Here is a 24,148-nt window from a genome sequence, read left to right as displayed (position 1 = left end):
AAGCAGATTGTCATTCTTTGTCTGCTGTGGGGATGTGTGTGACAGAGCAGTGGCATGGGTTGGTGTAGAAACAGCTGGATCTGATATAGGAAGATTCAAGCTCCTCTGTTCCCTCTTTAAAGATGAGGGTTAGGATCCTGGCGCCAGAGAAATGAGACTCTGTCTCTTAGCTCCCTGGGTTACCCCAAGGCTTTCTTCTGTTCTTGACCTCAGTTTCCTCATCTGGAAACTGAAGATGGCAATATTTAAATGTATATGAATAAATATTAACAGCAACACTTACTATGACTAAAATGTCTATGATTGCAGCCAACAATAATTTCCTGAGCAGAGCTTCTGTGTGGCTGGCAAGGCTTGATGTTAGAGAGCAACAGTTAATGAAGCTGACAGAAGCAGGTGACATCTGGGAGTCCACTGTCCATGCGAACAAGACTACCAAGTGGGCTTCCAATGCTCCTTAAGTAATCTAAGTATCTCTTAAGGCAAGTCAATAAGCAAAGATCCACAAGATAAGATTAGACTTGATTTATGTGCACATAAGGCCAAGCTCTGAGTGTGTACATGCCATTATTGCTCTGAGCCTCAGTCTCCTCATCTGTAAAATAGTCAATGAGCAAAAGTCACACCTTAGAAGATAAAGGAAACATTATTCTCTAAAGTAGTTTATAAATTATAATGCATTATGCAAATTTGTGCTATCAATATGTTAATATGTGTACATGTTTAATGACTGTGTTTATCAAATTGGGGAAAACAGAAGGACAAACATTCTTTTATTAACTATTAAATAAATTAAATCTGTAAGACCCAAGTCTGACAAATTGTAAAAGAGAAACAACTAGTTTTAGAGGAGCTTACATTAGAAAAGAGTGGACTTTGACACTTATCAAAGCATCTTAGCACAGAAAATGCTGGCATCTGTCATATTAATATTCAGGGGTTTCTAGGAATTCTTGTATCTTTAGATATTCTTAGAGGCTTTACAAGCAAAACACTAAGGACTGTTTTACAAAGTGTCTCAAAGTATGATGACAGGGTTCTTATGTGAAAAAAGATGATTACAGGTACAAACTATTTCAAGAAAACAGTTTCCTATGAGCTTTTCAAAGCCAATAATTATGTAATCCTGAGATGTAGTGTGCAACATGTTTAAAACATATTTAAACAAGGATATTAAATAAGGATTAAGTTGTAAGCAAACAACTTAAGCATTAGGTCTGGAGTTTCAAAAAATAGGCATTCAACTTCAGTGACCAAGGCAGAAACACAGGTCGGTGTTGCATTTTCTCTGTCCAATCACATTAGGGAAGTGACAGGACTGTGATTGGACAGGAATAGAGAGGCAGAGCTAGAGTTTTTGGAGGAGAAAGGTCAGAGAACAGGAGGAGGAGGTTCATCATCATGGAGGCAGAGGAAGATGGTGATTCAGATGCTGAATGGTTATAACAATCAGGCTAAGGTTTTTCAAGGTTAGATTAATTGGGTCAAAACATTGTCCTTATCATTTGGCACTGAAATTATTGTATTGGCATCTTGTAATTGTGATCTTATTATCATATAAACCTGATTAGATAATTAAGCCTTAAGAGTCATGCTTTACCAGGTACTAGGTGCTAGATGAATGATTGTGGAGGTGTGTAAAGCATTGCCTGTGAGCGAGATGTTGCTGCTAGCTGGGAGAAAATAGCAAGAGCCAGCTGAGTCATAGTGTTGTGGCCAGATAGTACTGGCACTAGAACGTGAACTGGCAGGAAAGAGAGTTTGCGGAGTGGACTCGTTTTTTAATATTTCCTGCAACAGGTCAGAGCTGGGGGGAAGATGGAGATGTAGATATCAATGGTCTGGTTTCTACACAACAGCCAGTAAGATCCTACCATGCTTTGACAACTAACTACATGTGAGGATGATACTATCTAAATTAAAACTGCAAATTTTAACTGGGATGAAATGGAGATTATGTCTATTATATATAAAAGCATATATGTCATCTGATAATTTTAACATGTAACCTGAAATTACATATGGTACAGGATATACATAGTTTTAGGATTGTGCTACATATAGGAGAGAGAGAGAAAAAGAGAGAGAGAAAGAAAGAGAGAGAGAGATGTGAGTATATGTATACATACATATATACATAAACTATCATTTGTCTACTATGGGAATGAATAAGATATAGATTAATGATGAGGTAGATGTAATAAAACCAGGAGCTTTCTAAGTGTTTTTGGCAGCCATGTTGTTGAGGTATCATGAGCGATGAGGAGTGAGAGCTACATTTATCTGTAAGTATAAATATTTAGAATGAAGCTAGGAATTATGCTGGTCTAATAAAGTGACATAGTCGATTCTCTTCCGAGATCCATATCCTCACTAGTCGTGGGTAGTTGTGAGTCCATTTTTACATACCCGCTTTCTCAAAAAATATGGAGGTCCACCCAAATCCACATTGTTGGATTGCAGCTTATGTTCAGTAAATTATCACTCAACTTTTCACTCTCATGCCATCCCAGCAGATAATATAAGTCATGGCCGTCCTTTTTCCTCAACCAAATGTGATTATATAGCTTTCCATGAAAATGAAGTTGGAATTCAAGTTTCTCCATTCTCTCTTCAAAGATGAGACCCAGAATCCTAAAATCAGAGAAATTTGATTCTACTACTTCGCTACCTGAGTAACCTCAAATCAGTATTTTTACTGTCCCTAGCCTCAGTGTCCTCATCTGCAAACTTAAAATGTACACATGTATATATATATATATATATATGTATATACATATATATATATATATATATGTGTGTATACATATATATATATATATACACACACACATACACACACACACACAAGAAAACAAGAAAAGTCTACTTTAAGAATGATGTCAGAGTACTAGATGCCAACTGCATTCTCAGGGAAAGCTATGTTATCCCATTTGATTGAGGAAAAATGATGACCATGATGTAGATGTAGTCAAAAACACTAAGAAAGCCCTTGGTTATATTACCTGCTGGGATGGCATGAGAGTGAAAGGTTGAGTGCTAATTTACTGAACATAAGCTGCAATCCAACAATGTGGATTTGGGTGGACCTCCATATTTTTTGAGAAAGCGGGTATGTAAAAATGGACTCACAACTACCCACGACTAGTGAGGATATGGATCTCGGAAGAGAATCGACTATGTCACTTTATTAGACCAGCATAATTCCTAGCTTCATTCTAAATATTTATACTTACAGATAAATGTAGCTCTCACTCCTCATCGCTCATGATACCTCAACAACATGGCTGCCTAAGCAGGACTCAAACAATGACAACAACAGACAGGGAAGGGGAAATTTTCATGGAGCCCCACACCCACACAAAGAACTATAAGCAACCAAGAGATTCTGATAGAGGGAGATTATATCTTTCCCAGAAATGAGTTCCTCTATGGCTATCCAATAATATGCATACAAGCAACAATGAATGAATCTGAAGGTTGTGTTGACATATTTATACACATATAAACATACCTACATATATTGTATGTATATACACACATACATACACACACACAAAGATAAAGAGGCCATGAATTTGAGAAGGATTAAGGTGAGGAGGATATGGGAGGGGTTAGAGGGAAAGAACTTTGAAAGAGTTGAAGGAAGAAAGAAAATGGAGGAAATGATATTATTATATAATTAAAATTTTAGAACTATCTAGTACCCTCAGAGCTCCCAGGGTCTCAACCACTAACCAAGGACTGCACATGGAGGGGTCTGATTGTTATGTCAGCATGTGTATAATAGAGGATTGCAATTTGATCATCAATGGGAGGAGAGGAGCTCGGCCCTGTGAAAGTTCTGTGCCCCAGTGTAGGGGAATGCCAGGGCCAATAAGTGGGAGAGGGTGGGGTGGCAGGCATGGGGAAGGGGGAGACAACAAGGGTTTGTTTTTGTTGTTTTTGTTTGTTTCTTTGTTTTTTGGAGGGGAAACTGGGAATGGATAAATTTACATGTAAATAAAGAAAATATCTAATAAAAATATATATAAAAAATTTTAAAGACATTAATAGGTATTAAAAATAGACTCTATGGAGAGTAAAATATTCAAGTCAAGTTGAAGGTATTGGCAGGTGAAGGTAGAAAGGAGACATATGGGAAGAGTTGAGGTAAATGTGATCAAAATACATTGTATGAAATTCTTGATGAATTGATAAAAATGGTATTTTTAAAGTACTAAAACCATTTGTGTTCTAATAATTTGAACATTTCATAATTTCCATTAAACAGTTCTCCTTTGAGCATCTATGACCCATCCCAGAGAAGGGTTAATGATTCACCACTGAGAAATCAAGGACTCTAGAGCTTTCAGGTGAAGAGTCTTACTTAGAAGGGGATGCTAACTGAGGAGCCCTGAGACTTGCTGCATATCATTGTAAGTCCAAACCAGGCAGTCCAGTAAGGGGAAGGGGACCCCAGTGGAAGACAACAGAGTCAGAGGCAGCCTCCTCCGCTCCTTTCATTCAGAAAAAAGAAAAGAAAACACTAATAAATACTCAAGAATGTCCCCCATCCTGTCACTAACCAGTCAATATTCGGTGAGTACAGATTTACAGCTCTTCTCTAAGGGCAGGCAAAGTTTTAGAGCAGCAGTTCTCAACCTTCCCAAAGCTGTGACCCTTTAACACAGTTCCTCATGTTGTGGGGACCCTCCCCGCCAAACATAAAATTATTTTCATTGCTACTTCATAATTGTTGCTACTATTCCTAACTGTAATGTAAATATCTGATGTACAGGATATCTGATATGTGACCCCAAAGGGGTCATGACCCACATGTTGAGACCAGGTCTTCCAGAGAAAAAGAATGAACAAAGAGGCGGCAGGCTCAGTGTTTGTGCACAGCCCGGTGCTTGGAAAGAGCATGCTCATTTCCATTTATTCCTCACAAGTGTAAACAAACTTATTACCTTGCCAAGTCAAGCACAAAGCATAAGTTTGCAGAACGCTGGAAGCGTCAACACATGAAGCGTAATCTATCTCACAAGCCAGGGCTCTTTAGCTGCGCTCAGGAAAGTTGTCACTGGAGTTCTGAGGAGCCAGGTGAGTGAGCATCAAAGACACAATTCTGACATTCCGCAACAGAAGGGAAGGTGATAAAGGCCTAGCAATAAAGTACTGCCCAGATCTCTACAGCAGCTCCATAAGAGCTATTAGCTCACACAGAAATTCTGAAGCTCTTTTCAGTGGTAAACGAATGAGGGGGAGGGGCTCTTATACAAGATATGTACGTCAGAATTGGAAGGTTCTTTAGTGGCTCTTTTTGTCTTTAAATTAGAAAGGAAATTGACAAGACATGGGCTAAAAAGACGGCTATGCTTCCAAGTGTTTTTTTCTCTTGCCAGTCAGTTCCCAGTACACTCTTCAGGTGGCTCATAACCTCCTGTAATCCCAGTCCTAGGGGACCCAACACGTTCTGACCTCTCTCTAGGTATTTGCATACTTGTGGTGACTTAGCTCATGCAGGCTCGCACAAGGCAGGCACGCCCACACACGTCTAAATGACAAACTTTTTTTTAGTTAAGAAGATGTGCAGCACCTGCAAGAAAAGAGCCCATGAAGCACCATGTTCACACAGGCAGTCACACCTTTAGTTTCTACCTAAACTACCTACCATTCTCCAGACCCAAGGGCCAGGCCTTAGCAGCTTGGAGATGAATCTGAAGCGGCTCATAGCACATAATTTAGGAACTACGGAGAATAGTAATAAGATCCTTTAAGTTATGAACAAAGTGTTCTGAGAGCTAGAGCAGGGAACCACAATGTCAGTCACCAAAGTGAGGAGCCAAAGAATAACCTGAACTCTTTTATACAGCATCCAGTCTCCCACTCAGCATCCAGCCAATCACACAGCCTGCTGATTTCCCCTCTGCCCACTATGACAACTTTCCTAGCTGAAAGTTGGTGTCCCTGACTAGTTGCTCTAGTTAGGATAATTTTGTTTCAAGAATAAAAAACAAATCTCATTGTTTCTTATTAAAAAAAAAAAAAAACTTCAATACCCCAATGTCTTTAGAATGATTTCCTAGAATCCTGGTTTCACCACCCTCTGCTCTCACCCACAAAGTTCTCACACTGTGTTCTAAGAACAGCATAGGCTCATGTGCCCTCTTCTCGCCTCAGTGTTTCCATAGAGTCTCCTCCCAGCACGTCATCCACCTCCTATCATTCAGCTCCCTCCATTTCATAGAATAGCTTCATCTTGAATCCCCCAGAGCAATTCATACTTGCCCATGAAACATCCAGTGTCATTCACAGTCCACCATAGTCTTCACTTGTGAGATGTCCATTTCCTTCTCACTCCAGGAACCACTCTCCCCTTCCCCAGTTTTCACAACACATCCACTACAGTATGACTCAGAATTTACATACTCATAATTGAACAGTTGTTATACTCATAGTTAGATGATAATTTATTTAAATCTTAAGCTGTTCTATATTTTGTTTCTTAAAGCTTATTTTGCCTTTGGTTATAGCAGTTCTTAAAGAGGTGGGCTAGGTAAGGGCATTTGCTATGAAAGCATGAGGAACTGAGTTAAAATTTCCAGTATCCACACATAGACAACTGGGCATGGACACACATGCTTGTAACTCCAGAGCAAGAAATCAGAGACAGGCAGACTACGGGAGCTAACTGACTAGTCAGCCTAGCTGAAACTATGAGTTTCAGGTTCAGTCAGAGATCGTGTCTCAAAAGAATAAGGTACAAAGTTAAAGAAGATGCCCAACATCTTCCCCAGGCCTTTGCATGTGCCCACACCCTGCACACATACACAACCACAAAAAGACACCACTGGAGTGTATACATTTGCACACTGGTTTTACAAGACAGAAACACAGGGAAATGCACTTTTGGTCTGAGTTCACAAATGATAAAGATAGAAGTTTTAACTCAAATACACTAGATCAAATTTTAAGTTCTCTGTCCAACCTCTGCTCTTCTTCCCTAAAGACTTGGCATGTGTAATTTTTTCTAGGCAAACTTTGCCAAGAATTTAAATTTAACAGCAAGGATATATGTGTATGTGTGTGTGTGTGTGTGTGTGTGTGTGTGTGTATGTGTGTGTGCTTGTGTGTATATAAACATATATATATATATATATATGGATATGTGTGTATATATACATATATATACATGTATATATATGGAGCTGTAGCTAAAGCAAAATAAGAAGTTTGAGGCTGAGGAGATGGCTCAATAGATACTGTATGAGAAGTGCAAGTATAAGGACCTGAGTTCAGATCCCCAGTTATCTATAAAAATATGGGTTCATGTCTATCTCCAAAGCAGGTGGGGAGGCAGGGGAATACCCTAGAGCTCAAAAGCAGACAGTCTAGCTAAATAAGTGAGCCCCAAGTTCAGTGAGAGACCTTATCTCAAAAGACAAGGTGGAAAGTGATAGGAGAGGACACATGAGATCAACTTGTGGTCTCTACACATATGTACATGTACAGGCACACATATGTATAAACACAGAGATACATATACAAAGAACAACATGGTGCATTCAATTCTTTCTATCTAGATATTAGACATATCAAAGAGTCAAAAGTTATTTACATTTTAGGTAAAGAAAAACATTTCAATCTTCTAAACTTCTCATTTCTATTTAAAGCTCTAAAGCTTGGATTTGTCCCTAAAGTGTCAGGGGGACATTTTTCCTTTCCTTTTCTTATTTTCTTCTTTGTTTTGCTACATAAAACTACTAACTACTATAAAGTGACCTAGTACAAGGAAAAGAGTTCCAAGAACAGGGAAAAGAGTCAGAGATAACCCCCACCACCACTGTTAGGAGTCCCAAAGGACAGAAAATTGCACAATTATGAGGGTATGTACCTAGTTTTATTGTAACTTGCTATACCATATTTGGGTTAATATCCCTGGTAGGCCTACCTTTTTCTGAATGGAAACAGAGGAGGAATAGATCTTGGGGAGAAGGATAGTGAGGGAAGGGACTGGGAGGAGTAGAAGGAGGAAAAACTGTGGTTGGGTTGTAATATATGAGGGAAAAATAAAATTTTAAAATGCTAAGTACTCTAAATATATGACTAATGACTTTTGAGACCCTAAAGTCTCAAAATCCCACACAAGGAGCCAAGAACTGTCTCAGTGTGATCTCCCTCCCGGGTTGAAAGTACATCCCTGGAAAACAAGTACGAGGCTGTCACTATTTATCCTCTGAGTGTCTTGAGTCCTGAGGAGAGGGAGACACCCTAGGCAAATACCAGGCACATAACTCTCCCAATGAGCCTTTTGGGAGTCAGGTGCAGCATCTGTAGGCTTTAGAGAAACACCACCAAGCATCTAAGCAAGGCCAGATAGAGTCTTCCAAGGGACCTCAGTGATACTTTATTTCCCACCTACACTAGCCATGCCTCAACCTGGGAAGACATGAACTATGTAAGTAGCATCACCTAACCTGGTTCTTCTCCAGTGAACCTCCAGCCTATGCTTCTGAACCCTTGGGGCCTGAAACATAACTTTCCTGACAGGATATCCAATTACATCCTCCTGACCTCAGATTCCTTACACACTGGTCCATAGCTGTGGTCTTTGATGATTTTTTTGATCGTGCATCTTTAGAGATAAAAATGTTTGGGCATGTATTTCCAGTAAGTAAATATATAATTATTAAAGTATATGTGTCTACTAGCACTATACTATATATACATATATATATATTATAAAATATATATTAAAACAAAAGCTATTACCATGAGGTATCAGTAAGAATAAAGTTCCAGTATGTTCTCCATACTCCAGTGGATTCAACTGTGCACCCAGGGTGATGTCTGTACACTGTTTATATGCGTGGCTTATAGGACAACCTGCCCTCTCACCATTGGCCACGTCTACCAGATGCTATTTGTTGCAGTCATATCAAAGCTATCACTCTGTGCTTTTGTGTACACTAAGGATATTCATCCTTCATACCTCTCCCATCTCACCACTTTAAGAATTCAGTTCCTCGGCCATGCCTCTAAGGTAACTTGCAGAGTGCTATTGGCAACATTCATGGCTCCCATCAACACAGAAATACTATAGTCTAGGATGGTATAAGTTCTGTTATGGTTTCATTGTCTGGTTATCAGTCTTTACTATGGTATTCATGAGGATGGGACAGATCACTGATCATCTTCAGAGTTCTAACAACCCAGAGGCCCCAGCCAAGCATGTGCCTAAGTAAAATAAGGCACCACATCTACTTGCTTTACCCCCTTGACAAGACTGTGACGTACAAGCTTGTATGCTTCATAGTGCAAGACCACAAAAGAGTCCACTGATGCAGCTGAAGGACATGCCTGGATATAAGCCCCACTTCTATGACACCTACCACAGGTCAATATAAAACCATGGCCAATATGTATGTTGGTGGGTACAGCCTGCATCTAGAGTATCTGTAGATAGACAGACAGTCCAGGAAGACCTAAGTTCTGGTCCAATAGCTCCAAGAGATAAAATATATCGCTATTATGACACATAATTTCACAATTAAAATGATAAGAGATATACAATGCACACCTATATTATACTAGTCTTCCCAAAGCACTCCTAGTTGTCTTTACTTAAGTCTTGTTTCACGTCTTACTTCAGTTAAGAAAAAGTGAGACACAAAAGGATTAAGTAACATTCTATGGTCACCCAGTTGCTAAATGGATCAAGCCAGGATCAATCAGGGTCTCCTGGTCCACATTTCAACATTCCTCCACTGTATCATTGCCTGGGGAGTGTCAAGAAAATAAATGGAGAGCACAAAACACTAGAAAACAGAACTATCTGGGTGCTAGTCAGCCACCAAGGCAAGCTACCAGGCAAGAAGGGCCAGCTATTTCTATATTCATTTTTGCTTCAATCTTCATTTCTTTTTCTATGGCGCTTACAACTGCACAGTTTAGGGATATTCTTAATTAACCACCATCCTATTATGCACACACTCATCCCTGTTACCATTAGGATGACATCAATAATTTGAAGATGCGTGTTAAGCTTTTTGCATGAACTGCTTTCTGCTTAGCCTAAGGCTCCGAATTTATACTGCATGTAATACCATGAATTTTGTCGAAGAAAAAAAAAAAAAGAACAGGTGAGTCACTTTGGGTTATGAGGTATAAGAAGTTGAACCAACCCTGCAGAGAAGCAACAATAGTCACTGTGGAGACATCTTAGGTAAAAGACAGTGACACTGTGGCAGGCAAACTGTTCTGTTATCCAACCCTATCCATGAATGAGTCTCAGTAATATCTGCTGACACCAAAACACAGGAAATAGAACAGTAAAAAGGATTAAAATTAATGAGGAACTTTTTTCATTTAGTAAGCAGAAAAGCCAGTGAGATCAGAAAAGCTGCTCATCACAAATTCTTGTTCCTCCTGGGCACAGAACTAGATGTTATTCACCAGTCTCCCTTGGCACCGAATGTGGTGGGTAACGAAGTTTTGGCCAGTGAAATGTAACCAGCACAGGCACATTGAAAACTTCCTATTCTCTCTTCCTTCTCCACAATGACCTTGAAGGCCACAGGCTACTCATGATGGACCACCAAAGGGGCCTGATTCAGAGATCTGAGGGAAGACCTTAATGACCAGAAACAGCCATTTTAAAGATTACATGATGAGGAATGAAAGCTGTCATTGCTGTAAGGCCCACATCAGTTGATTTACTATAAATATCATGACAAATACCCATCTTGAGGTACTAAAGACAGCTACTTCATAGTAGGGTATGGTGGTTTAATGAGAAATGTCCCCAGTGGGCTCAAGTATTTAAATACTTGGTGCTGTTTGGGAAGGTTATATATGGAGCCTTGCTATAGGATGTATGCCCCTGGGGATGGACTTTGATGTATTAAACCTTGCCTCTCTTCTTTTTTCTCTGCATCCTATTTATGAATGAAGTGTGACTTCTCAGCTTCTTGCTTCTGCCACTATGTTATGGGTCCCCGGCACTACAGACTCTATCTCTTTGAAACCATAAGCTAAAACAGGCTCCTTTTCCCTTAGGTTCTTGGTCATGGTATTTTTCACAGCAACAGAAAAATAATACAGAAGAAAAGGGAGCACACGAGTGCTAATATTCCATGGACTGAATAGCAGCAAAACATAGCAGAAGCAACTTCACGTTGTTGAAAGCCAGTCTTGAATGACACAAGACAATTCTGACATTAAAAAAGAGACAGTGACACAGAGACTTGAATCCTTTCCCACCTTTCTCTTCTCTCTCCTTTATTCCTTCCTTTCATTAAACTCGTGTTTGTTCATCAGCAATTCACCTTGTACTTAGATGCTGAAGATAATAAAGAATAAGTTAAAATTACTGTCCCATGCAATTTATACTCCAAAAAGAGTTTTGGAAAAAAGGAAAAAAATTAGACAGAAATTGCTATGAAGAAAACAAAGTCCAAATATCAACATGGCAACAAAAGCATTAGAGGCTGGAAAAGCTAATCTCATCTGAGTGGTTAAGAGAGAACTTTTTCAAATTTTTAAAGAAAATTTCAGAATCTTCTGAGCTTGCTGGAAAAAGAATACTTTGCAAAGACTTGGGAGGGGCATCTCAGGCTGGAGAAAAAAACACCACCCAGACCTGGTTGGAAGGACAATAAAGTGAAGAATCATGAGCACAAAGCAGAGGGTCAATACGAATACCAAGCTCACAAGCCAAGGCTCACATGGAGCCTTACCCTGGTCCAAGTTTGGGTATTATTCTGAGAACCATGGCACCCATCAGGCAATTTGTAACAGAGCAACGGCATAACTTCTGGATGCTTTCAAAGCTTCCCTTTGTACATTGTTGGAAAGGTGAGTAAATGGGGCAAGAATGGCTACCATGGTCATCATTAGCTAAAAAACAAAGAATACTCAGACACAGGCTGACAAAATAAAGATGCAATAAATAGGTAATCATGACTCACTTTGGAAGCGAAGTTGATATGAAGGTTGAAGAAGGCTGAATTCATGAACAGTTTCAACATTTTGTGATTGGAAAAACCAAGTAGATGGATGTTTTATTAGCTGAGTTAAGCACTAGAACCCAGGAGAAAGCAGGAACCCAAAGAGCTTTATAATGCAATAGTATAGCTACATGACAACCCCACTTCTGTAAAACACCCTAAAGACCTAATCAACACGACACATTATTGCAAAGACATAATGAGAAACTCCAAACAATGCCTTACAAATGATTTTGAAGAATGCTTTTAAGAGCTCACTTACCCTGCTGCTCTAACCACTGTGTTGGATAGTTTGAAGGGCTCAAGCTTTAACAAGAACTCTTTGGTCTGACTCAAGTACAGTTAACAGAATTTAGGTTTGCCCTTATTTTGCTGTGACTGTTTTAATTCCAAGAGGAAAACTGTCAGGACAGGATAAAGAGATGACTGTATGGACCAAGACAAGCACAGAGGAGCTGTGCAGTGTTTGTGGAACACACCTATTCTATGTGAAGAAGGGTGGGAAATAGTGTGAATGGACAATGATGTTTCTACAACGTATCAGCTCTATTCTCAACTCATTGTTCCATTTGATTTCAGGCTATACAGGTGAATTCCCAGCCCATTTTACAGGTAAGGGAATTAAAAGTTCGAAGCTTTAACAATTGACACAAAGTCACACTGAGTGGATGAAGCACAAAACAAGTTATAGACTGAGATCTGTCTGATTTTTATAGCTCACTTACTATTATTAAAGCATTCCAATCCCTATTAATTAATATGAGGCAAACATTTAGGTGCTAAAAATGTGTTGCCAGGGAGGAAATGATAGGGATCATCAGATCTTGCAAACACATTTAGAATTTGTATTGTGGGAATTCAACTAAAATTGAAAGTGGTTAAGACAGAAGGGTTATGAAGGGTTCAGGTGAGAGGAAGGACAGGAACACGTGTGTTTGCATCTTGGGTGCTTGGGTTTGATCCTAAGCAACCTTGGAATCAAAGAAGCTGATGTAAATGGAAGGATCCCAGGAAGGGAGTCTAGCTGTTCCTGTTGGAGGTAGGACAACAGACAGAGCTGCTCAGATGAAACAAAGGCTAAAATCAATCTCATGAAGGGGAAGTAGTCTGAAAAAACATTTGAATATCAAGCTATCTCGCTGAGGCATGCAGACTAAACAGAACAAGAAAGACTTCTGGAGGCATTCTTACATCCAGCATTTGGAATTCCTGCCAATACCCAGCCACAAGGGCAAAGAGCTAATGTGGTAAAGATGGATAATTCCTCCCTAGTCAAAGCAGGACTTTAGAGATAGGCTCAAACTGGAACATTAACTGGGCTCTGTGAATCACAAGGGCCATTCATGCTATAATATGCAAAACACTTAAATGCAAAAGAAAATGGGAAAACAGAGATACCTGATTAATTCTTAGGTAATCAGTAGTGCAGCAGCACACTGAGCCAGTTCCCCATGGAGTCTCTAAAGCAGGAACTGGCAGCTTTGTTTCTATGGAAGCATGCTCACACTAAACTCTATACAGTAAATCTCTACCTTCTTAGTGACTCTGAGGCTGCTTCTCATTTGAACTCTTGTTTCCCAGCCACTTTCCAGGTCTCTTACTACTGAAAAAAAAAAAAGAAAGAAAAAAAAAAAAAAAAAAAAAAAAAAAAAAAAAAAAAACAGGCCCATCCATCTATCATAACCTCCAATCACATGAAGTTATTGCTCTGATACAATTATAACATAATCTTGGGAAATCAAAGAAATTATTTAAAAAGAGAAGTTATGATTCACATTGCTGATCTGTGCCTGTGTATATCCAATGCTTCTGAATATCTGCTATATGTGATTATTAGATTCACATAGCACAGGCCTTTTGGTGCTAAACTCTTCCCATCAACAGCTCCATTTGTGCTTTCTGATAAAAGAGCACACACAGCTTTGTAAGTGATAATGGTTTGTGTCCCACTGCCCCTGCATAACTGATATAATCTAGTCTTTCCATCTCAAGGCACTTTCCCCAGTCATCTGTCAGTTTTGCCATAACATGTAGATGAATAAAATTTATTTCTCAAAGCACTGACCTCTGAGAGAACACAAACCAGGAGTTTGTACCGATGATGATGATGACAATGACGATGACGACGATGATGATGATGATAACCAACAAAATCTTTTCAATCTTTAGTCAATCTGGGAAATTTGCTAAATTTTTAGCATGTTCCATCTCCTTTGCATATGAACTGGGAAATCCAATTTTGTATGCTGGATTTGATAGAACCAAACCCTAAATTACAACTGTATTCTATCACACACATACAAAATAATTTACTGTTTGACTGTTAGCTCCTGTATTTTAGACTTTCCCTGGTGATTCTCAACACTGCTTTTTTATCATAAATATTGATCTCTTCTGAATATAACAACTTTGGATCAATTAATCAGGGTCTGTCAGCAAACTCAACTCAGTTATAGGAAAGCAAAAGGGTCCCTCACCATCAAGGCAAATTTCAATGGTATAAAATATTACATATGACATGCGCCAGAAATCTACTCATTATCTGTCTCATGTCAGTTGTTCCATGTTATCTTTCTTCTGGAAGCCCAACTAAACAAAAACAAAAACAAAAAAATATATGTACATACATGTGTATGTGTATATTGATATATGACCAGGTTTTGTGCCAGGAAGAGAAAAATAGGAATAGGAGTTTGCAAAAATTGTTAGAGTCTTCATTCAGAAATAACCTGGGTCATGTCTACTTGCAGCTTGTTCACTTGATTTTCTATTTTTTTTTCTTTGAGACATGGTCTCACTATATTGCCCTTTCTGACCTAAATAAAACACACCATGTAGACCAGGCTGACCTAGAACTCAGAGAGTTACCTGCCTCTAACCCGAGTGCTAGAATTAAAGGCAAGTGTCACCATGCCTGAGCCAGTTTTTTTTTAAGGTTTATCTTTGTCATTTTTAATCATATGTGTGTATGTGAGTGCAATGACTATAGACAGTGGAAATAGCAGATCTCCCTAGAGATGGAGCTACAGGTAGGCCTGAGTTTCCTGACATGGCTGCTGTACACAGTACATTCTTTTAAGTGCTCAGCCATCTCTCAGCTTCATCCCACTGTAGTTATTTAGCTAATCTGGATGTCAGGGGGATGAATCAATAATAAGGAAGCTATTTTGAACTCCAATAGGAGATCAGAACAGTGGGAGGGTTAGGAGATGTGACAACCAGAGCAAGAAAAAACCGAGTTGAAAATGACCGTGTTCTGCCTTGGCTGGATTTCTCTGAGTCTCAATGCCTGCGTTGGGTAAAGTGGGGCTAACAGTGGCCAGGCTTGCCATGTACTCACAGATTCTAAGCTTCCAAAAGTATAACAGATAGAAAAGGAGCCTGGGAAACTCAGGACAACTAAAAGATCATTTGTTATACAGTTCTCAGCTTGCAGGACGCAAAGGATGTCATATTATTCCTTGTTTTTCCAAATAGCTCTTTACTCCAGTTTATGAAGAGCTGCTAAGACTCCAAATTCAGTGGCAAGGGTGTCAACAGGACAGCTAGCTCTGTAATAATACCAGACACTGGTTATAATCCACATGAAGGTATCAGAAACTACCTAAGAACCATTCAGTGAAAATGCTATCACAGGGAAAGAAAGTGCCAGCCAACCAGATCCTTAAAACACTGAAGTCCAATGAAAGAAGTCCTCAGGATGAGGACTGTGCCTGCTCCAAACTCACAAGGCAAAAATGAGACCTGGTGCATTGTATTACAGCTGACAAAAGCTTTTCCTACCTTCCATTGGTTGGCCAGGAGTTTCAACATCTCTTCAGCAGTTTTATAACTTCTGAAGACCAGGAGTCTTTAATACACCAGAGCTCTGCTGCCGTGGGACAAAGGTAAGAAAGTGCAAAGCCTTTTGTGCTTTCTCTTCCTCTGAGAGTCTGGGATGGTTTTTTCAAGACTTCTGGACAGTGTGTGTGCAGTTTTGTTTTAATTTCAAGCTATTCTTGCTCATTGTGGTTTTATAACATAGGTCATTTTTATTCATTTATTGCATATCATACATCTCTAGTTGTCTCTAAGCTACGATGAGACAATGCATCCATGGGGGTCTCTGGTGCCCACATCTAAGCTTCTCCACTAGATGAAAGTGGATGGAAATTCCTAGGTAAGGATGCAGAAAATGCCAGGAATTAAGTATAACTAATAGAAGAGTGGTACAGGCTCAGGTTTTCCTTCTCCCAAACTGTCCTCATTGGTTCCTCTTCCCACACCTCTACTGGACTCAAAGGGAAGAGGTAACATGATTTCAGCTCCAAAAAAGGAACTAATAACCAGACCTGGTAGCATCCCCTGGCCTCCCCAAATAACAGAGGAGGGATGTCAGGACTAAGTAGGAGATAATCCAGTTCTGAAAACTAAGATGGAGAATCTTCTGCATGTCTGAGTCGCAGGACTTAAAGAATACCCTGTAGGAAGAAATATATTTGAATATGAAAATGTAGAATCTCACACAGGGATCTGTCTTTCGACGTTTCCTTACTTGGGATGCTATAGGGTGATGGGGGTAAAAAGCGGTATGGATGTCAGTCTCATGCAACCACAGAAATGCAAACCCAAAGATCAAGTTAGACGTGTTCAAGATGATGAACACATGCTCTAAGCACTGGCATCCACTACATGTGGTCCTCAGTTCCTGCTGGATGCCTAGCATATAGTTCCTGCTTGACCCCTAGAGTTCTGTTGTTAATACACTATATTCCTCCCTATTACTTATATTCACCCTTAGATACTGGTCTGTCTCCATGAACAAATTCCCTGGAACTTCTGGACTGTTTCTATAATGGCATAGAAATGTCTACATACCCTAGCCATCACTATGACCTAGGGCGCCAGTACCAAGCAAGCATGCTGGCATGAAGACAGATCCAGATGGTGAAGCAGGCAGAGGCATTCCAAGAAGACAGTGAGTCAAACCTGCAGTCATACAGTGTAACTAATTTTTTTGAAGGTCTCTCATACAAAGGGCAACTCTAATACCACAGTTCTCTTTTGGAGCCAATTCTACATAATAAAAATTGGAATCAAGGCAGAGAGAATCAAAGAGTTGCAGCAAGCATTCACAGCAGCCATTACTCCCACTTCTTCTAGGTCTCCATTGCTCATGGGACATGGGGAAGTATATGGCCCTAGGGGTCATTGTGCATGGATTCTGCTATCACTTTTATAATGTCTCACAGTTCAACCCAACATTTAGCAGAAGGTAGGAAGATAACTCCATCAGCTCATTACCTAGCTTAGAAGTGTTTCCCATAGAAACTGAATTAAAAGAATGTTCACATAGAGAATTTTTCCTGATTAAGTGGTAAATAACATAAGATAGAAATATAAAGAAATGACTTAATCTGAAGTGTTGGCATTCATAATATTCTTCCCTAAATTAGCAAATAGCTAAGAAAAATTCAAGGGTGGATGAAAAAGATTCGTAATCAAAGAGGTAACTTCATTTTCCTAAAGGATGTGAATCAAGTTCAAAGCAAAAACACAAATGCAAAATAATAGGATTAAAAAGAGGGAGGAAACCTACTCATCAGAATACTGCTACTATCGCTTCTCGGCCTTTTGGCTAAGATCAAGTGCAGAATACTGCTACTGACTAAGAAGGAATGAACAAAGAAAGCCTTCCAGAATAAATGAAAAAGCAAGGACTACCCACCACAACTATCACTGGGAACCAGCAGATACTTTTTTAAAGAAGTGAATAGCTCTTTGAGTGAAGTCAAAAAGTTAAACAGGGGTCAGCAATACAGAACACATACTGAACAGGCATTTATCATTACTGTCACCTATGAGCACCACCTGTATCTTAAGAACACTTGACCCACTTTAGAACCAAGTTACACATGCATGACCGTGAATAGACACTGCCACATTTGTTCAATTTGAGAAATCTGCCTTCCTTCCAGGCTACCACAGCTTGAAATTTAGCTAACAAAGATGAAAGGAGTTGCTGAATTAGAAACAGGGGGAGCAGAGAAGCAGGCCAATCGTGACTCTGCCTTATAGAACTTCTCTGCTCAAAGGGGAGGGGCCAGGGAAAGCCTTTGAAAAAGAAAGGCTCAAGTATATTAAAAATGGTCAGAGCAAGCCCCACCCCTCTGGCTGCTAAAGGAGTAGAGGTGTGCAATGTTCACCAGCAGCATGCGAAGTGCTGAGCTTGGGAGGAAGGGATGTACCCACAAGGCAAAAGAGATGGTAGGTTGGGCTTGAGACCACATCCCCATTGTAACAGTGTCAGTTCATGGGACTAAGTCATAAGTCCTGTCAGTCCAATTAATTCTTGATAATGACCAGAAAGTGACAGCTCATGTATCATCCTTTAAAGAAATCAATTGAAAAAATAATTCTGTCTTCAGGAATTGAAGATGAAATCTGTGTCTAAGCCAATCTCTGATCATTATTTGAAAAGGGAACTCAATTGCCGCATCCCATGATGACCTTGGAGATGATTCTCCCTTCCAATCATTAAATAGAAAGTGCTGTGCTTGTGGTTGTTGGTTGTCCTGGTGTTGGTGTGGACAACGGGGACACTGTACGATCTTACACAGCGATTTGTTTCTCACATGAAGCTGCTGGATAAACCATGAAGACTGATGCCCTTGAATAGCCAAATCCATATCTGTAGTAACTGGAAACATACTTCTCTGCCAGTTCCCCACAAGACTCAGTTGCCCTTACCTTCGCAGTACGCAGAGTTGCCCTGAACAGAGATGTATCCATTCTTGCACTCACAAGTCGCTTTTGTATTCCAATTTTTGCATTCTGAGTTTTCTCCACACTTAGGTGCTTCTGCACAGAAGTTATGACCTACAGGACAGAAAGAATGTTTGTTATCGAGGAATGACAAGGAATGAGGGCCTCCAAACAATAAGACACACAGTACTGTACATGACATAGGGCTCACAGAAATGGACCATGGCAATGTGCAAGATTAAGCCCAGTACAAGCTATAGGGCAGGAAGGAGAAACTCTGGACTGTCCTGTATGTGAGGGCATGTTTCCTGATGTTCCTGGCACTGCTCACCTTACTAAACTACTTCCTACCTGGGTATTATATGCATGCCAATCTGAGTAGTCTTGTTGCTTTTTACGTTGTTATAATTATCTTAATAGACAATTATGATATGTAGAAAGGAATGCATGACCTAAATATATGGGCATAGAAGACACAATTAATCTAATGTGAGTGTTATCATTATATAGCCTCTCCTTCTGCCAGGCTTCACCACTTTGTATATAGCTATGATCTTTTCACACACTGATGCTTATTTCTAAATAAATATTCAGTTTTTGTCATCTTCAACCTCCCATAAGTATGATCATTATATATATATATATATTCTTGTAGATGTCTTTATTCATATAAATAAACTCTACCCATGGCAATTCTTATGGGTATTCATTTGTCAATGCTGTATTTCAGGATTATGAGAAGTCCATAATTTACATTTATGTGCTTTCCTAAAAAAATCAATTTTAGAGTTTTTTGCATGTTTTGAAATGTAAAATGTTGCTAAATGGCTTTAAACACAATTTTGACAAGTCAAAATTGTTTTGCCCCACACTTCTTGCAGAATCCCTGCCACCCCTGGTAAGATAGTGACCTTACCTCTTCAAGAATCTACTAGAAATCTCTTTGGTGGAGATGCTGAGATATTTCTGAACTTAATTTTAATTTATTTCAAATGTTCAAACTAGGTATCATGGAACCTACATTGTACTCCAAGCATATGGGAAACTAGAGCACAAGGGTCCAACACCAGCCTTGACTACATAGCAAGACTGCCTCAATCAATCAATTATAGAACTATCCTTATATTTGAAAAATAATTCTACTCTGTAAAGCTATTTGATCTCAACATTTGAAGATATGATTCTGATTTACAGTTTTCATATTGTTACTGATAATTAGAAGTTAATTTAATAACCATTCCTTCCTGTGTGGTCACCATTCTGTCAAGGAAAATTTTGAACCTTTATCTGGCTGGCTGATTGGTACATGGAAGGTTACCTTGGCTTGGTTTGATACTCTAGTCCTCAATTTTATTCTGAGGTTCATGAAGATGACCTTGTTTCCCACTTAGGATTCTTTGTGGTCAGGGCCTGAATCTAACAATTGGTTCATCCTTTAATTTGAAATGCCTCTCTATCTCTCTCCAGCACTGTATCACACTGGGTTGTCTAATGTCTACAAATCTTTCCATATTACCCATCAAAAACTATTTTGTATACTGGCATGATTAGATAGTGATTACATTGTAATTATATAATACAGGATAAACTCCTCATCTCCAATCCCATCACCTATTCATATTTGCAAAGTCACTATTTGTTGCAGGATATTTGAACATATTGTGAACCCGAAGAAACCCAGAGATTTTTGTTCTTTACTGAAAAACCCTGGTTCTAGTTGTGGTGTGGCTCAGCCCTTAGTATACACCCTTAATCCCTCTGGCTTCAACATACACACACACACACACACACACACACACACACCCTTAGCACACTCCTTTCATCCCAAACAAGGAAGATAAAGTTAGTTTGTAGAAGGAAGTATCCTTGTTTGAAAGTGGTATCTCATTGAATGACCAATAATGTGATGAATCAGGGGGAAATATGATGGAACAGGATATGCCCAATTCTCATGAGAAGAGAGAGAGAAGGAAAGCTATTTAAGAGAGCACAGAAAGAGAAAAGGGGGGGGCAGTTTTAACTGGACAGTTGTACAGAGACATGTTACAGAGAATGAACAAGTTAGACACAGATGAAGACAGAACAAACCAGAAAATGAGAAAGCCAAAAGATCAGTGTGTACTCTGAGACTTCTAACTGGGTCACATGGCAGGCTCTCTTTTGTTTCATAGTCTTACTGTCACATGATCTATATCTTTTTTTGTTCTTTTCCTGGTAATTTCAGTGAATTCTCCATATAAATCTTAGTTCATTAATTCTCTGTTAGGCTGTGCCTCATTCTGCCTTAGTCTATCATATCATTTTAAATTGTCCTTATATTTGTAGTCTAGAATTCAGTCTTGTTCCTTTTAATCTGTTTAGTCAATTTGATATTCCCTTATCTATTCATCTTTTAATCCCTTAAATCAATCTTTATGCTGACACTTTCACTGCCATCCAGGTGGGCTTGTGATTTTGCAGTTTGTTGTTTATGCTGAACATCATCTATGGTGGCTTGTTTTCTTTCTTTTCCTTGTTCATGATTCTTTCATTTTGAGCTTATTCTGTTAGAAATTAAATATGTAGAAAATATTCCTGGCTTGGGTTTTAGTATTTATGTTACCTGCTGTCAGGTGGCTGAAAGAATTATCAACATAAAATCACTTTAAAATATATCTTTGCCTTGGGGTGAGACTTGAACTGCACAAACAGGACACCCTGTAGCCCTAAACTTTCCAGAATGCCAGCTTCCTCCTGTAGACCCCAACTAAGACTCAAGACGAACAGGTAACCCTCTCTTAATGTTTGCTTTTCACCCTTTGAGAGAATCACCCTTTGAGATTCTCATTCAAGCATCTCATACTAGCACCAGGCTATGCCCTGTCCATAAGAAGTCAAAGAATCATGCAGAAAATCAACAAAGATAAAAAAACAAAGACAAACAAACAAACAAAAAACCAACCTGTTCTCAGGGAAAACCAACTCCAGCATGCTTCCTGATCTCAAGGGCATTACACTTCTTTAACTTCTCTCTCTCCCTCTCTCTCTCTCTCTCTCTCTCTCTCTCTCTCTCTCTCTCTCTCTCTCTCTCTCTCTCTCTCTCTCTCTTTCTTTCTCTCTCCCTCTCTCCCTCCCTCCCTCCCTCCTTCCCTCCCTCCCTCCCTCTGTCCCTCTTCTTTTCTACTGCAAGACATACTAAATGAAAAAAATTACATACTATGTGCATCTGGGGGTTGAACTGAGAGGCTAGGCTATATAAAATACAGGTTGAATGTGATAAAATATGTGATGGTACTTTATCCCCTTTAAATCGGTACATTTTGAGAATACTAATGATTATGCTACAGCACATACAATCATCTCACAGGAAACTGCACCTAGGGATCAGGAAATCTCATGTATAATTCAGAGTCTGCAGCTAACAAACACTGCATATCACCTTTCCTGCCTCAGTACATACAGAAATGATGACAGTGATAATTTCCAACTGCTGCTGAGACCCTCAGCCAAGACAGGTAAGTACAGAGAGGTCATGACCCCTGACCCTCTCACACATGGAACAATTACCCTTTTACATTTTGACATATGGATTATGGAAACTACAAACTCAGGCTTAAAAACTATGCAAATCCCCAGACAAGGTAAAATTACACTTTAATTCCTTTTAATGAGAAGATTCTAGAACTGTTATTATTCACATTTTTTTAAACCAACATTTAGCCTAGAAGGTAATGCTTTTTACTAAATAATAATAATAATAAGATTCTTGCATCTGTAATGTGCCTGACATTACAGTAAATATTTTAAATAAGAGAGAGAGCATTACTGACTCCTTATTGAAGAGTTTGAAGAGCCAAATTAATATAAAATACTTGAAACAGCTCCTTATATATATTAAAGAAATTGGACACTGGTACCCATTCTATTGGTGATGTTGGTAGTAGATGATGTTAGTGATGGTGATGATAGGGATAGGAATGGACATGATGATGGTGATCGTGGTGGTTTTGCCAACAGTGAGAACTAAAGTTTAAAACGAGACTATTGTTTCCTCAACTGAAAGTTATGAAAATAAAAGAAAAACTCAAATTCAAACACATGAAAGGTAATTGGAGGATGGACAGGGGCATTTTTATTTTGTGTTGTAGAAAGGAATCTGTGCCTATATGATATCAATAGCTTCAAGTATGCACACCGTTAATGCCTTGTTCTGGATTATCTCTCCAACCCAGGTGGCACCTGAAGGACCACAGAGTTGATCCCAGCAGACACCAACTAGACTCAGTGCTCTAAGACATGTCTGGGCCCAGGACATGAGAAATGAGTGGATGGAAATGTAATGAGAGAGGCACAGAAGGAGGTCTCAGAAATACGACTGGGAAGCTGAGCTCCAGAATGGCTGGCTGTCTTGTCCCCTTTCCTTCCGATCCAGCTGGGTGGAGCTGAGAGGAAAGGCATCTTGGCTTTGGGATGTTATCTCTGCCTTTTCAGAACATTATTGCTCTGAATCAGGTGGAATGTAAAGATTCAGCCGCTCTCCCTGCATCAGTGTGTGTGGCCTCAGGCAGTATGAATACTGGTATTTCTCTTCCACATCTGACATAGGCAGATACTGGGGCTCCAGGTCAGGTCCAGACAAGTCCTGCAGTCATGCACTGCTCTTGTACAATATACCCTCTGTGATGGCAAAATCTAATAAAAGGTCACAGACTGCTTCTTGGGACATAAGAGAGTAGATCCATAGCCCTAGTGAGATTGACTGGATGCCAGTCACACTCACTGGGACTCACCAAGCAGTAGCAGCCCCAACCAAAAGCAGAACACAGATTTAACCCTCAAAAATCTGGGAACTAACACCTGTGGGTGCTTGTAGCCAGACATAAAATGCTCACAGTAATCACTGAACCTAAAAGAAACTGATGATTCTGCTGCCCAAGGGGCAATTTTAAGCATCGTGGCTTTTCGTGCAGGAGGAAGTATCTGAAGCTCACTCCTTAAGTCAGTACACATCAGGCTTCTCACCAATGGGACACCTGAACCAATGTCACACATTCATCTCTTAGCATATGCATCTTGAGTCTGGCTTCTTCATGTCTTCTCTTTTTTCCCCCACAGTGAATACCACAGCCCCCAAACAAAACCCTTCAAACATTGTCAACAGGCATCTAAACACCATTTTAGACCTCATATGATATATAATTATTATTTACCTACTCTGAAGCTTTAAAAATATGCTTATGGTGAGGCTTTTCAATATGTCCCTGTCTGGTAACTCTAAGTCCTCTTAATGAAAGCTCAGCTTTATTCACTGCACCCTCCTAGGTCAGGGCCTATGTCTAATCCCAGTCTCTAATCAAAAGCTTTCTAAAGGCTGGGGAGTAGCCTTTAGAAAAGGGGGTAGTCTAAGTGGGTAGACTGCTAGTCCAGCATTC

General features: G+C 39.5%; 1 protein-coding gene across 3 annotated transcripts in view; it reads right to left on the bottom strand.

Moving 5' to 3' along the window:
- Nucleotides 1–24,148, bottom strand: part of Nell1 (neural EGFL like 1) — an 839,869-nt gene that overhangs the window by 542,394 nt on the left and 273,327 nt on the right. For all 3 annotated transcript variants that reach the window (XM_031386788.1, XM_031386787.1, XM_031386789.1), the window contains exon 12: nucleotides 18,723–18,851. In XM_031386788.1, the coding sequence (XP_031242648.1) occupies nucleotides 18,723–18,851 (129 nt within the window). The remainder of the gene's footprint in view (nucleotides 1–18,722; nucleotides 18,852–24,148) is intronic.

Source organism: Mastomys coucha, unplaced genomic scaffold, assembly GCF_008632895.1.
Source record: "Mastomys coucha isolate ucsf_1 unplaced genomic scaffold, UCSF_Mcou_1 pScaffold21, whole genome shotgun sequence".
In the NCBI taxonomy this organism is placed as follows: domain Eukaryota; kingdom Metazoa; phylum Chordata; class Mammalia; order Rodentia; family Muridae; genus Mastomys; species Mastomys coucha.
The sequence above is the reverse complement of the archived record's forward strand: the minus strand, read 5'-3'. Positions and strand labels throughout refer to the sequence as shown.